Genomic DNA, 15,826 nt, shown 5'->3' on the forward strand with positions numbered 1-15,826 from the left:
ATAGCAGGTTCACACTGAGCATGTGTGACAGACGTGACAGTCTGGAGACGCCGTGGAGAACGTTCTGCTGCCTGCAACATCCTCCAGCATGACCGGTTTGGCGGTGGGTCAGTCATGGTGTGGGGTGGCAGTTCTTTGGGGGGCCGCACAGCCCTCCATGTGCTCGCCAGAGGTAGCCTGACTGCCATTAGGTACCGAGATGAGATCTTCAGACCCCTTGTGAGACCATATGCTGGTGCGGTTGGCCCTGGGTTCCTCCTAATGCAAGACAATGCTAGACCTCATGTGGCTGGAGTGTGTCAGCATTTCCTACAAGAGGAAGGCATTGATGCTATGGACTGGCCCACCCGTTCCCCAGACATGAATCCAATTGAGCACACCTGGGACATCATGTCTCGCTCCATCAACCAACGCCACGTTGCACCACAGACTGTCCAGGAGTTGGCGGATGATTTAGTCCAGGTCTGGGAGGAGATCCATCAGGAGACCATCCGCCACCTCATCAGGAGCATGCCCAGGCGTTGTAGGGAGGTCAAACAGGCACGTGGAGGCCACACACACTACTGAGCCTCATTTTGACTTGTTTTAAGGACATTACATCAAAGTTGGATCAGCCTGTAGTGTGGTTTTCCACTTTAATTTTGAGTGTGACTCCAAATCCAGACCTACATGGGTTGATAAATTTGATTTCCATTGATCATTTTTTGTGTGATTTTGTTGTCAGCACATTCAACTATGTAAAGAAAAAATTATTTAATAAGAATATTTCATTCAGATCTAGGATGTTTTTTTTGTTTTGCTATCTATATATATATATATTTATGTATTTATTTATTTATTTATTAAATTTGACCTTTTTAACTAGGCAAGTCAGTTAAGAACAAATTCTTATTTACAATAACAGCCGAACCCGGACACCCTATGGGGACTCCCAATCACGGCCTTATGTGATACCTTATGTGATACAGCCTGGATCCAAACCAGGAACTGTAGTGATGCCTCTTGCCCTGAGATGCAGTGCCTTAGACCACTGCACCACTCGGGAGCCCAGGCAGGAATCAGAAGGATAGAACTATGGTCAAATTTGCCAAATAGAGGTTGAGGGAGAACTTTGTATGTGTCTCTGTGTGTGGAGTAATGGTGGTCTAGAGTTGTTTTCCTTCTGGTTGCACATGTGACATGTCGGTAGAAATTAGGTCAAAAGGATTTAAGTTTGCCTGCATTAAAGTCCCCGGCCACTAGGAGCGCCACTTCTGGATGAGCATTTTCTTGTTTGCTTATGGCCTTGTACAGCTTTTTGAGTGCGGTCTTAGTGCCTGCATCGGTTTTAGGTATTAAATAGACGGCTATGAAAGCTATAGATACAAATTATCTTGGTAGATAGTGTAGTTCACAGCTTATCATAAGGTACTCTACCTCAAGCAAGCAATACCTGGAAACTTCTTTAATATTAGACATCGCGCACCAGCTGTTATTGACAAATAGACACACACCCCCACCCCTCGTCTTACCAGGTGTAGCTGTTCTGTCCTGCCTGATGAATAGAAAACCCAGCCAGCTGTATATTATCAGTAAGTGTGGATTCTAGATTAATTGAATCCCTTTTTGATTTGAACGAAACCTTCCATGCATGTTTGCCCATGGTAGAAGGGGTCAGAAAGGGCTCAAAGATGACCCATTTTGCATACCCCACCCTACTATGACATATCCATGCTCACCTGCATGTTTATACTGTATGTCTGTGGTATGTCACACGTGTGCTTGTGAGAGGGAGAGAAAGAGGGAGAATTCTGTAGCATGCCTCACTCTCCATTGATTATACTGCGTAATACACTCTAGGAGTGTGTGTGATTGTGAGTTTGAGTGGTTTTCTTATATATATATATATATTGGTCCAGACAATGATCAATATCTTAACATGTTTAAGATCAGAGAAAAAACTGTAATATGACTCAGTCGCCATTGAATTGGCTTATACTGCATGTGCTCTAGGGATGTGTGTGGATTTTTAGATATTGTTTTTATAAATGTCAGTCAAGGCAATAATACACAGTGTACAAAACATTAGGAACACCTTCCTACTGTCAAGTTGCACCGCCTTTTCCCCCCAGGACAGCCTCAATTCGTCGGGGGATGGACTCTACAAGGTGTCAAGCGTTCCACAGGGATGCTGGCCGATGTTGACTCCAGTGCTTCCCACAGTTGTCAAGTTGGCTGGATGTTCTTTGGGTGGTGGACCATACTTGATACACACAGGAAACTGTTGAGTGTGAAAAACCCAGCAGCGTTAGTTTCATGTCACACTCAAATGGGTGTGACTGGCACCCAAATACCATACCCCGTTCAAAGGCACTTAAATATTTTGTCTTGCCCATTCACCCTCTGAATAGCACACATACACAATCCATGTCTAAATTGTCTTAAGGCTTAAAAATCCTTATTTTAACCTGTCTTCTCTTCATCTACACTGATTTGAAGTGGATTTAACAAGTTACATCAATAAGGGATCATAGTTTTCACCAGGATTCACCTGGTCAATCTATGTCATGGAAAGAGCAGGTTTTCCTAATGTTTTGTACACTCGGTGTGTATACCAGCAGTTATTCAGATCTGAACATGTTTAATATGAGAAAAGGGAAAAAACGCTGTGAAATGACTCGCTTTCCAGTCTCCATTGACATGCATATGATTTGCTTATAATGCATATATACTCTGTGTGTGTATGTGTATTCCTTTTATATATATATATATATACACCAAACATTTTTAAGATCTGGGCCTGTATCCACAAAGTGTCTCAGAGTAGAAAATTGTTTGTAAGTGGTGAGAATATAGACATTTTACTCCTACTCTTAAGGGTAAAAATAAAAGCTTTGCGTGAAGCCTCTTTAGTCAAGAGTCCCACCTAGTCAACAGATATTTAAGACACCTCATGAGATGTCCTAACCAGTTAAGAGTTACCAGCAGGTGTCTTGATAATTGAAAAATGTAGCGAATCCATGGTTCCTGCTCCGCATGCAATTATTTTGGACTTGTTAAAATAATTTTATGATATTTCGATATGATCTATCCATAATTAATCTAGACCTGGGTAGTTGACATGACGCCCCTTTGTTTTTATCCATGATGGCAAACAATACCTTAAATTGACAACTTGGGTGTCTATATTTCAACAGAAAAGTTAGATAAGTTTATAAAATAGGGCCTTGTAAACAAAATGGGAGTAATGTATAGATCTACGGGTCTTTACCGAATTCCAGCCAACCTTTTGATACAGGGATGCAGTGATGAATATCACAACTGTAACATAACGAAGGGCATTATGGTAGATGGCATCCAAAGAGTAGTTGCAGCTGCACTTTGATAAATAATGTCACCGTATTCAAGGACAGATAAAAATGTTCATTGAATAATCTGCTTCCCATTGTTTAGAGAAAGTCACTATCTGTTTCTGTAGAAAACGACAACTTTAAATCTTAGCTTCTTAACCAGCTCATCTCTATGTTTTCTAAACGTCAAATCCACATCAATCCAAATGCCTAAGTATTTATATGCAGGAACACGTTATATTGGAGAATCATCTCATGAGTGAACATGTAGTTCATCTGAAACATTCTTACAAGAGTTTAAAATAAAAATGTTAAGTTAAATTAAGCACACGTTTTAAATCAGCAAGGGATTCCTGTATAGGTATTACATCTTACTGTAATTTTGACACAGAACAACAGTCAGGGCAATAGGATACATAATAGTATCATCTGAATATAAATGAAGTTTACCATTTTTAACAGATTGACCAATAGTGTTTATATAAATAGTGAAGAGAACCGATCCTGAAATCATCCCTGTTGTACACCTTTATCTACTTCAAGAAATTCAGACTTAACCTCATCAATCATGATGGCTTGAGTTCTGTCACTAAGATAATCATGAGACCATGAGCAGGCATCAGAGCTCAGGCTTATCAAGGACAATTTATTCAATAAAATAGCATGATCAACAGGTCCACAAACAAAGCTGCACATTTAATTTGAGTGTCTAAAGCATTGACAGGATCATTAACAACTAAAGTTGTTGCTGTAATAGTACTATGCCCAGGCCTGAACCCAGATTGGTTTACATTCTAAATATATTTCTCAGATAAATAAAGAGCAAAGTTATACATTTACCAAGGATTCGAGAATCTTTGCTAGAAAAGGAAGCATTGAAATGGGGCGATGATGATTAAGATCTCTACTGTCCCCGTCCTTATGAAGTGGCAGCACAAGATGATTTCCATACTTTTGGAATATTTCCTGATAAAGTTAAATAATAAATGTGGGTTTTGAACTAACAATGATGGGCGCTGCACACTTAAGCAGACCAGGATCCAATTGGTCGGCCCCTGGGGATTTCTTGTTGTCTATTGCTAGCAAAGCATCCAGGACGACTTTTTCTGTAAATAGCCTAAAAGAAAAGCTTTGACTAATTTCTCTGATCATCTAGCAAGTTTCCCTTAACCAACATGTAATAGTGAGACACTTGGTTATCATTATACATGGAAATTGTGTTTTTTGTTTCTGGAAATTCCAGAATTTGATTACTGATTTTAAGGACTGAAGTAACTAAACCATATGAATACAAATATTTGTTTTGTCTATTTGAGGATCATTCAACCTTTTTAGAACAAATGTAATTGTAATGTCACACCAGAATACAAATTCAAGGTACTATTTTATTTATTTCAAAGTACTATTTTAATTATGACAAATGTTAAGAAAATGTTGAGCAATGTAATAAAGTTCTAACTTTTCAAATAATAAATTACTTTACGCGATATGTTGGCTGACAATTTGTTAGCTACGCTGTCCTATTGCATAGCATTACAGTGGCTACTCATACATTGAACTTGCTAACAAACTAACCAACGTTTATTTACTTGATTGTTCACGTCATTCTTAGCTAAGCGGTATAGTCGTTAAAACCACTAAATTTTTATTTCGATTATTTAATTACCTAAATCATGTTATCAATTTGGTGCGCCGCAACATGTTAAAATATGTCTAAATTGGGCATGCCTATAAGTTGGGCAATTGAAGACATCTAGGGCTTATGTTAACTTTGATTGTGTTCGATAAAAATGATAGGCCTTTCAAACGTTTGAATGTGAAATTGTATGCAGAATTATCGGCATGTGATTTGATTGATGCCTAGGGTGTCATTTTGCAACAAAAGAATGTTTACTCCAGACGAAAAAAGCAAACGAGAGTTTATTGGACAAATGCAGGTAGGTCTCTCCCCGTTTTTGTTCAGGTAGATCGGTTTTTGTTGCAAAACATTTACCACTGCAATTTTTCATGTACAGTCACATTGACGGTGTTTGTCTGAAGCGTGTTACGTATATAATTCACAGATGGCGATGCCTCATTGCGATTGTTAACTCCCCATCATTTGCAACAATGGCAATGATTATCATCACTATCTTTCCTTTGAAGTACCTCAAACTGTCGTGATTACCAGCTGAGATTAAATTTTTATGAGTCATATTTGATTTGAGTTGATTTTACTCCTAGCTCAGAGTTCGTCTGGGCAGTGTCTTAAAACCTACTCTGAGCTGGGAGTTTTTTGTGTTAAAACTGGTTTTAACAGTATTCCTATGACCTTCTCTGAGATGCTCTTTGGATGCGGACCCTGATCTGATTATTTGAACATGACTTGATTCTTGAAATGTACCCGTTGAGTCCAGAGACTAAATATAGTGCGGTACAGAAACGGCTGTAGTTCACAAATTACAATGTGTTGAATCATATATTTGGCGTATTTGTGCTTTGAACAGGTCAAGTAGCAATACCTATATATCCTTTTAAACCATTTTTATTCTGAAATGTATTTCAAAATACATATGATGAATGATTCGAATGATTTATTTCACATTTTCTCAAAATCCCAAACTTGACACTGGAAGTATGATACACAATGACAATTGTAAAATTTCCATGTGGTTTGTGTGAACATTTTTGCACCAAATGTAATGTATTTACAGCAACCAGAATGTGTGAGGAATGAGGATGTGAATGGGTTAAAGATGTGTTCTGGAACCTTGGCAAATAGTCTTTTTTCTTTTTGTTACCTCCTGCTTTGGGCTGGATTTGTGAATGTGTAGTTCATACATGCATAGTCTATGATCAGAATGGCTGTTTTACCTCAATTAGCCACATAATCCCTCGTTTCAAAGCGACTATTTACTGGAAGCTGTTCAATGCCATTTTCCCCCATGTGGGCCAGCCCCTTAGCAATTGTAATTCAAGCCAATGAGCTTCAGCCCCTTGCCATTTGAGTGACTGCTAGCAAGATGCACACACAGCATCATTCTTGTTTGAGTTTTTCAAGGCTTGTTTGGAGCCTAATCCGTAATATTATTTTATGATAACAGAAAACTGTATATATTTCTGTGACTCATCATATCTACTATTCAGTCCTTTCCAAGACCCAGCTACTCTGTCATATCCAAACTCTCCAACCCACCCATCCTCTCTTTCTTGCTCGTTCTCTCACTCTTTCTTGCTCTCTTTCTATCTCTCTCCCTATCTCTCCCTCCCTCCCTCTCTTCCCCCGAGTTTGTCTTTCATCAGATTTTCAGCATCAGATATTCATAAGCTTTTTATCCATGCCAGAGAAATTAATATGATCAATCGTTCTTTGTCTTCAACCGCATAAGTGTTTAGCTGGAGGGAGCTGACAGTCAACGGCTGTCTGAAATGGCACCCTTTTTACTAATGAGGGCCCATAGGGCTATGGTCAAATGTAGTGTACTATATAGTGAATAGAGGGCCATTTGGGACGCATATACATAGTATTTACTAGACCGCTATGTCAGTGTATCATTCTGTTCTCTGCGCCATAGTTGTCCTTAAGTGGGATGATGATAGTAACAAATGCAGCTCTCAACACTGTTTTACATCATTTAATTGTAATAAGATATTCAGAAGTTGGTGTACTCAATGCTAAGTCAGATGCTGAGCTATATTCAACCTCAATGCTTTTTGTCATCGTGTGTACATTGTGGTTATAAAGTAGACCGACTGCATGCAGAATTACCCTATAATGTAGTCATCCAGCCATTTGAACTGCATGTCTTTGCTCCTTTGCACCCCAGTATCTCTACTTGCACATTCATCTTTTGCACATCTATCACTCCAGTGTTTATTTGCGGAATTGTAATTATTTTGCCACTACGGCCTATTTATTGCCTTACCTCAATCTTACTTCTTTTGCACATGCTGTATATAGACTGTGTTGTTGACTGTACGTTTGTTTATTCCATGTGTAACTGTGTTTGTCCCACTGCTTTGCTTTATCTTGGCCAGGTCACCGTTGTAAATGACAACTTTTTCTCAACTGGCCTACCTGGTTAAATAAAGGTGAAATAATCATTTAAAAAAATATATATATATATTTTTTGTCTTTTTAAGCAGTTTTCAATGACATGATGAAGACAATCCAATTTGACTCGTTAGTCATTAGTCACTGAAATTGAATAATCAGTTGATTCTCAGTGCAAGAGGCGTCATTACAGTCCCTGGTTCGAATCCAGGCTGTATCACAATCCGGCCGTGATTGGGAGTCCCATAAGGCGGTGCACAATTGACCCAGCATCGTAGTTGTAAATAAGAATTGGTTCTTAACTGACTTGCCTAGTTAAATAAAGGTTAAATATATATAGTTTTATTTACATTTACATTTAAGTCATTTAGCAGACGCTCTTATCCAGAGCGACTTACAAATTGATTTGAGCTGGACATAATATTTACAAAAATATCAGGCTTATAATGGGTTTCGAATTAGATTTGACTCACATGATCACACATATTAGGCTAGATATGAAATATGTCTGCCATCGTGCTTGTACAGTATGTGACCTTTTGTATATAACAATTTACCTTTCAGCCAATGAATACCCATATATCTGACGTTAGTTGATATTGCTCCTCTTACTTTAACAGACACATGTTGCCAGGGGTGACCAAGTGTAGAAAGATGTTTAGTCAGAAGTAACTGGATTCTGCTTAGGAAACGATGTCTCTTGATTTCTCTGGTTCAGTGTAGCTGGCCAGGGGTTTGGCGGTGCCATTCATTGGGGCATGCAAATCAAACTTTATTTGTCACATGCGCCGAATTCAACACGTGTAGACCTTACTGTGAAATGCTTACTTTCAAGCCCTTAACCAACAGTGCAATTCAAGAACAGTTAAGGAAATATTTACCAAATAAACTGAAGTAAAAAATAGTAAAAAGTAACACAATAATGAGGCTATATACAGGGGGTGCCGTTACTGAGTCAGTGTGCGGGGGTACAGGTTAGAGGTCATTTGTAAATGTAGGTAGGGGGAAGTGATAAAGTGATAGATAATAAACAGGGTAGCAGCAGTGTGCAAAACAAATTGGGGGGGTCAATGTAATAGTCCGGTGGCCATTTGCAGGGAATCAGTTTTAAAATGTTTCGCAAAAGATTTTTTTCCCCACCTTTTTATTTATACAGGTAAGTCAATTAAGAACAAATTATTATTTACAATGATGACCTCATTGGAACTGTAAGTCCACGTAGGCCTCTCCGTTTCAGTCCAATTTCTGGTTTGATGCCTAATGAACTGGACACTGAATCTGGCCGGGAAGGGAATGGATATGGTTTAGGGTTTTCCCCCACCTCTAAACACATTGACCCTGATGTCAGCCTCTCATTAATGAGGGTTAGATCCCCCTGATGTAATTGGACATCTCCCTGTTATTAGCTAACTACTTGTTTGTGAGCGGAGGCCTTTTGCAGTTTACACACTCGTGTGCGCGATTGTATGGCCATCTGGGTGAGTCAGCCAGAAGAAAATGGATCTGATTTTAAATCCTGCACACAAATTCTATGAGCTTAACTTCCTCTTTTGCTGTTTCGGACTAAATCACTCACTCAGTCACACTGACTTAGGGTAAACAATAATATAAAACATTTTCAGGTACATCATCTTCTGAGTTTACACTTTAACAAAGAATGCCCTATTTGTTTTTAGCTGACGTCATGGGTATGTGTTTGTGTGTTGCAATAATAAGCACAGCAGGTATTAACATCATCATTCGAATATGACATTTTCACATGATGGCCTAGTTGTTGAGCTTATTGCGTTCTTCCTGAAGTACATATGGCTAGGCTAGTTGGTGTGGTTTGATCCCATTTGATCATTACATCTTAGCCCATCATGATTGACATCTTAGTCCATAACCTGAGTTACTCACGGCAGAGGTATGCTTCTAGGTATTAGGTGTAATCCTTTTGTTTGGATATGTCTGTATGGTATTATCTAGGGCTTGAAATTGCCAGGGACCTCACAATATATTATCACGATACTTAGGTGCCAATACGATATGTATTGCGATTCTCCCTGTTTTTTAGGTATTGTGATTCGATACTGTGATTTTATTGCAATTTGATATTCCAAACATGTTGCCCACTATATGTCTGCTGCAGAGAGCTGACTAAGAGCATGGGAAAACATTTTGATCAGTCAGGGAAATAACATGTTTTCAGCCCTTTTAACTCACTATTTAAAAATAATAGTTTTCTATATACTTCAAATATAATATTGATATGTCACTATCTATTGCCCCCTCCACCCCATCACTAGTGTAACTAAATTATTATTAATATTGACATAGCTGAGACAGGGAGAGCTTATTAGCCTGACCTTACAAAACATTATGGTGTGTACTTAGTCTGCAGCAAACAAACTCAGAGACCATTTTTATTTTACCTTTATTTAACTAGGCAAGTCAGTTAAGAACAATTTCTTATTTTCAATGACTGCCTAGGAACAGTGGGTTAACTGTCTGTTCAGGGGCAGAACGGCAGATTTGTACCTTGTCAGCTCGGGGATTTGAACTTGCAACCTTGCGGTTACTAGTCCAACGCTCTAACCACTAGGCTACCCTTATTTCAGTCCTGTACACTACACTACCTCTGGGTATGTTTTCTGTGGCTAGAATAGAGAAGGGACATGTGCAACTGGCTTGGATACATATTCACATCCATTGTTTCTAAGCAGGTTCAAAAGATAACCTCGAAAAATGTATCGATCACAGTGGAAAAACTTGAATCACTTTGGAATAACAGCCGATTGTAGTCATCTCGATTGCTAGAACCATTTCCTTTCAGAGACCTAGTTCAATTAATCTTTATTTAACCAGGCATGTTGGTTAAGAACAAATTTGTATTTTCAACGACGGCCTAGGAACAGTGAGTTAACTGCCTTGTTCAGGGGCAGAACGACAGATTTGTACCTTGTCAGCTCGGGGATTCGATCTTGCAACCTTTCGGTTACTAGTCCAATGCTCTAACCACGAGGCTACCTGCTGGTTACTAGTTGCTCTAACAATGCTGGTTAACCAATGCAAGGCTACCTACTGGTTACTAGTCCAATGCTCTAACCACTAGGCTACCTGCTGGTTACTAGTTCAATGCTCTAACCACAAGGCTACCTACTGGTTACTAGTCCAATGCTCTAACCACTAGGCTACCTGCTGGTTACTAGTCCAATGCTCTAACCACTAGGCTACCTGCCACCCCACCTGACGGGTGACGAAGAAGACAGGTTGATTTGAATGTATTTTTTTATTTAACCTTTATTTAACTAGGCAAGTCAGTTAAGAAAAAAAACTGCCTACACCGACCGACGCTGGGACAATTGTGCGCCGACCTATGGGACTCCCAATCACGGCCAGTTGTGATACATCATGGATATGAACCAGGGTGTCTGTAGTGAGTGACGCCTCAAGCACTGAGATGTAGTGACTTAGACCGCTGTGCCACTCGGGATCCCACTTGATAGCCACATGGACAATACAGCAGACAATAAGTATAGCTGAAGTAACTCATATTGATCCATAGATTACCACTGATATCATATGGTATTTAATAAGCTAACAATCCCTTCAATAATACATGTAATATTCCCAGATGAGGAACAACCACACAGGGAGTGTCTGATTCCATAACTTTATTGGATTTTCTATCAACCGTAAGCTGTTCATACAGTGTGTGCGTGTGTTTGCATTCCACAATGAAGGTTAATAAAACCGATGGCCATCTGTGGGCGTTGGTGTCGTGTTACAGCATCAGTCTGTTGGCTGATCCTCGTCTGTCTGTCCATCTGTCTGTCAGTAGTGGGTCATTCAGCCTCCCAGACAGACGTCAGACTATGGCCTTGCGTAATTGAGCTCTTAACCAGAGGCGCTTAACAATAATTCTTATGAAAACTTTAAAACAACAGTGAGTCTGATGTTCTGCTGTTTGTCACGGCTCCATGTAGCTCCGTCTGCTCACACTGGTGGGGCATCAAACAGGTGAGGCACGTAGAGAGATCAACACCACTAAGCTAAACAGTGATTCTATGCTTTGTGGTCTTTGTAATGTTCTCTTTCCTGTACTCCCTCGTCTTCTGTAAGCCCAGTATAGCCACAGTACAGTAGTTGAGATTTTCCCAGATTGCTTGTATGCAACATGTTTGTGTGTGAGTACAGTTTGTAACCCTGACGGTGATAATGGAAGGCCGTTTTATGTGTGTTCTCCTCAGACACTGGGAGGCCATTAAGAGGTGGGATGAAGCCATCCAGCTGACTCCAGACAACCCTCTACTGTATGAGATGAAGTCCCAGGTACATTACAATACTACAGCTCTCAGCCACTTATCCTCCTCCTGCTGCTCTCCCTCCTCCTCTTGCCCCTTCTAAGCCTCTACTGTACGGAATGAAGTACATTACATGACGTACATTACAGTACTGCAGGTCTCAGACACTTAACCTGCTTTCCTTCCTTCTCTCCAGTCCTCAGACCACAGCCAGCATGTTAGGGCCAGGTACGTCCACTTGGGACCGGGTTAGGGTACGTCCACTTGGGATCGGGTTAGGGTACGTCCACTTGGGATCGGGTTAGGGTACGTCCACTTGGGATCGGGTTAGGGTACGTCCACTTGGGATCGGGTTAGGGTACGTCCACTTGGGACCGGTTAGGGTACGTCCACTTGGGATCGGGTTAGGGTACGTCCACTTGGGATCGGGTTAGGGTACGTCCACTTGGGATCGGGTTAGGGTACGTCCACTTGGGACCGGTTAGGGTACGTCCACTTGGGACCGGTTAGGGTACGTCCACTTGGGATCGGGTTAGGGTACGTCCACTTGGGATCGGGTTAGGGTACGTCCACTTGGGATCGGGTTAGGGTACGTCCACTTGGGATCGGGTTAGGGTACGTCCACTTGGGATCGGGTTAGGGTACGTCCACTTGGGACCGGTTAGGGTACGTCCACTTGGGACCGGGTTAGGGTACGTCCACTTGGGACCGGGTTAGGGTACGTCCACTTGGGACCGGGTTAGGGTACGTCCACTTGGGACCGGGTTAGGGTATGTCCACTTGGGACCGGGTTAGGGTACGTCCACTTGGGACCGGGTTAGGGTACGTCCACTTGGGACCGGGTTAGGGTACGTCCACTTGGGACCGGGTTAGGGTACGTCCACTTGGGACCGGGTTAGGGTACGTCCACTTGGGACCGGGTTAGGGTACGTCCACTTGGGACCGGGTTAGGGTACGTCCACTTGGGACCGGGTAGGGTACGTCCACTTGGGACCGGGTTAGGGTACGTCCACTTGGGACCGGGTTAGGGTACGTGGACTTGGGACCGGTTAGGGTACGTCCACTTGGGACCGTGTACGGCCACTTGGGACCGGGTACAGTGTCTGTCTCTGCTACACACAGAACATTTTGTTTTGTATGATCCCTTTTTTCTCTTGTTCTCTGTGCTGGTACAGTACAAATATAGTGTGTCTTTCAAAGATTTCAAAGTGAATCTCTTCATACAGGGATAGTAAGTAGAGGATAGACATGGTTTGTTCTAGATTGTCAAAGATTGTGTGTGCAGTGTGCATGTTGACGTGTTCATGATCCCATGTCATCAGGATGTTCTCAGTTCTCACCTAACCCTCTCCCGGCTGGAAACCATCCAACCTGGGCTCCACTGGGACTATCAGTGTGGGAACCATCTCATTTTGTGGGCAGTGTGCACATAGCCTGTCTTCTCTTGAGAAGGCAGGCCTCTCTCAATAGCAAGGCCATGCTCACTGAGTCTGTACATTAGTCAAAGCTTTCCTTGTGTCAGTCACAGTGGCCAGGTATTCTGCCACTGTGTACTCTCTGTTTAGGGCCAAACAGCATTCCAGTTTGCTCAGTTTTGGGGTTAATTCTTTCCAATGTGTCAGGTAATTCTTTTTGTTTTCTCATGATTTGGCTGGGTCTTCCTCCCTATCTTCCTTCTTCCCTCCCTCCCCTGACACTCAGGTGTCAATGAGATTAGGATAGCTAGCCAACAGAGATGTGATTGGGGGGGGAATCATAGGGCAGAGCAGTTGGCTATCCCTGACTGTGATCTATAGTCACACCACGTGTCCCCACACCACTTCCAATGGTATCTGTACCACAATTAACTTTCTCCTTATATATAGCCTTAACCTTTCCAAGCAGCATTTTCCCTCCCCACTTTTAATGGCTGACATTATCAACCATGATATGAAATCTGAGAAGAATTGAATTACGTGTCCTCATTTAGCCAAGTTCTCAAATACTCTACTGTATTTTGGGCTGCTAAGTAACTTTATTGGTCATGTTTTAGAAGGGACACATAAAAAGGGGTCACAAACACGCAGAACTCTTATGTTCTGTAGCAGGGGAGACATTTCCCTCCCTCATGAACTTTATTCTGATGTGTTTCATTACACAGTTTTAACACTGTCTGACCGGTGCAATAAAAATATCTGTCCCCATTAGTCCAGTCTCTTTCAGTTGGGCGTTCTCCACATGCTGCACGACGAGCTCTAGGAGTCTCTTATCAGACGTTACACAGCTCTCTCGGCGCCAGAAGACTGAGACAGATACAACTCAGACATTTGCCATTCACTTTCTCTTATCACCTTCCTCCCTCAATCCCTCAATTAGCCGCTCTATGACATGCACTGTCCTCTTTGTGTCTGTCCATCACTCTCCTTTGAATGCCTAGTCCTTCTGTGTTCGTCACTTTCTCCTTTGAGCGTTTTGATTGGCGTGAGATCCCATTGCAGCTTAGTCATCACTGATGTCTTTCTGTAAAGCTGCATGAGGCATGAATGTTGAGGACTAACTTTATTGTCCGTTGAATATAATGTTTACCCTAGAATAACAGTCAAAAACAGAATATGAGAGCGAGGGGTGTTTCAAAGACTGTTTGTTATTTCCCCACACATTTCAACATATATCATCTCTGATAAACCACATGTATTATTCTCATGTCTTAAACAATCACTTCTTGAGTCATCTTTCTCTCTTGGTTAAACGAAAGCAGTGTCTCAGTATGCTGGTTCCGTCCTCTCTACCTCAGTACAGCATAGTGCTACGGTAGCTCCTGTGGTCTGCAGTCCAGAGACCATTGATTAGCATTATATCACTAAAGGGCCCTGTGTATCATGGCCTTGAACCTCCCAGTACTCTATCCTCATTGTAATTTAATAGCAGGTTATTTACCAGGATCCTGCCCCTAGTTTGTCTGGCATTGCTAATTATAATACATAACGTAGACAATAAGACTGCACTATAACGTCACGACCAGCACATTTTCCACGTCAGAGGATGACTGGCTTCACATGCATAGTGATCAGTCCTCTGGTGCCGGGTGCTGTGATCTAATTTCCTACTGACTGCTGAATTGACAAACAGGCCTCAGTTATCTCTGTCACTGATGCTGGGATGGTGGAGGAGTGCGACTGGCTTATAAGTGACGTTAACCATCCTCACCATTTTGTGAGTTACTCTGTGTTGCCTGTGTCACCATATCTGTTTATTTATCTGTTGCTAAAGTTGAATAGAATGGTCCTTTATTATCATTTTATTCAGGATGCAAATATGACTTTTCCCCTAATCCTAGAGACGACACACATACAGTTTAATTCCGTGATGGTGCAAAATATGACCCTTGATGCAGTCTGTTTGACCCTTGCCCTCTGACCCTTGACCTCTGCAGGTGCTGACCATTCTGCAGGAGGTGTTCCCAGCAGTGCAGGCAGCAGAGATGGCTGTGAAGCTCCGCCCCCTGTGGTGGGAGGGCTGGCAGACACTAGGCCGTGCCCAGCTCAGTCTGGGTGAGGTGGAACTGGTCAGTTTTACCACCTACACATTTTTCACACTGTCGTGCCAACCCTAAACAAACTGTGCTGTCTCGGATATTTTCTTTTCACATGGTCCTGTTGAGCACAGTTCCAGCAACTTTGGAGGATGTGTAATCAGGCCAGCTTGGTACAGCTTGGTTGGCTCTGCTAGGATTGGCTCTGCGAGGTTTGGCTCTCTAGTGTGAAAAGCAGGTAACCTAACTTGTGATCCATGAACAGAAAAACTAAGATTTTAGTGCATAATGCATTTCTCCCTCTGACATCACTACAAGGTTAGCAGGTGGCAGAGTTGTACGTGTCTCACATGTTACTGTGTGAAGGTGAGACTGTTAGGAACTGAGACTGTAGGGAAGGGGCCCTAGCTTGTCTGTCATCCCCACAGACACCAAAATGTCAGTCATTACCCTGAGCTCTTATTTTTAACTTTTCCCTGTCTCGCTGGGATAAAGTTGCTCTTCTTCTAAAGCACACCCAAGTGCCTGGGGCATGGAAGATCACTTAAGGTGTCCCACAGTGCACGCCTGAACCTGTATGAAACCTGGCAGGATCACAGTTGGACTGCTGCTCTGCCTCTTAGACAGGAGAGAAAAAACACCTAGCTGAACTGAGAACCCCTATGGC

At 41.9% G+C, this 15,826-nt stretch overlaps 1 protein-coding gene across 2 annotated transcripts in view; it reads left to right on the plus strand.

The window, feature by feature from the left end:
• The window catches only part of LOC124049144 (tetratricopeptide repeat protein 33-like), a 39,341-nt gene that overhangs the window by 16,955 nt on the left and 6,560 nt on the right, over nucleotides 1-15,826 (plus strand). For both annotated transcript variants that reach the window (XM_046370512.1, XM_046370513.1), the window contains exons 3-4: nucleotides 11,595-11,676; nucleotides 15,061-15,192. In XM_046370512.1, coding sequence (XP_046226468.1) covers nucleotides 11,595-11,676; nucleotides 15,061-15,192 — 214 coding nt within the window. The remainder of the gene's footprint in view (nucleotides 1-11,594; nucleotides 11,677-15,060; nucleotides 15,193-15,826) is intronic.

The sequence above is a fragment of the Oncorhynchus gorbuscha genome, linkage group LG11, assembly GCF_021184085.1.
Source record: "Oncorhynchus gorbuscha isolate QuinsamMale2020 ecotype Even-year linkage group LG11, OgorEven_v1.0, whole genome shotgun sequence".
Classification (NCBI taxonomy): domain Eukaryota; kingdom Metazoa; phylum Chordata; class Actinopteri; order Salmoniformes; family Salmonidae; genus Oncorhynchus; species Oncorhynchus gorbuscha.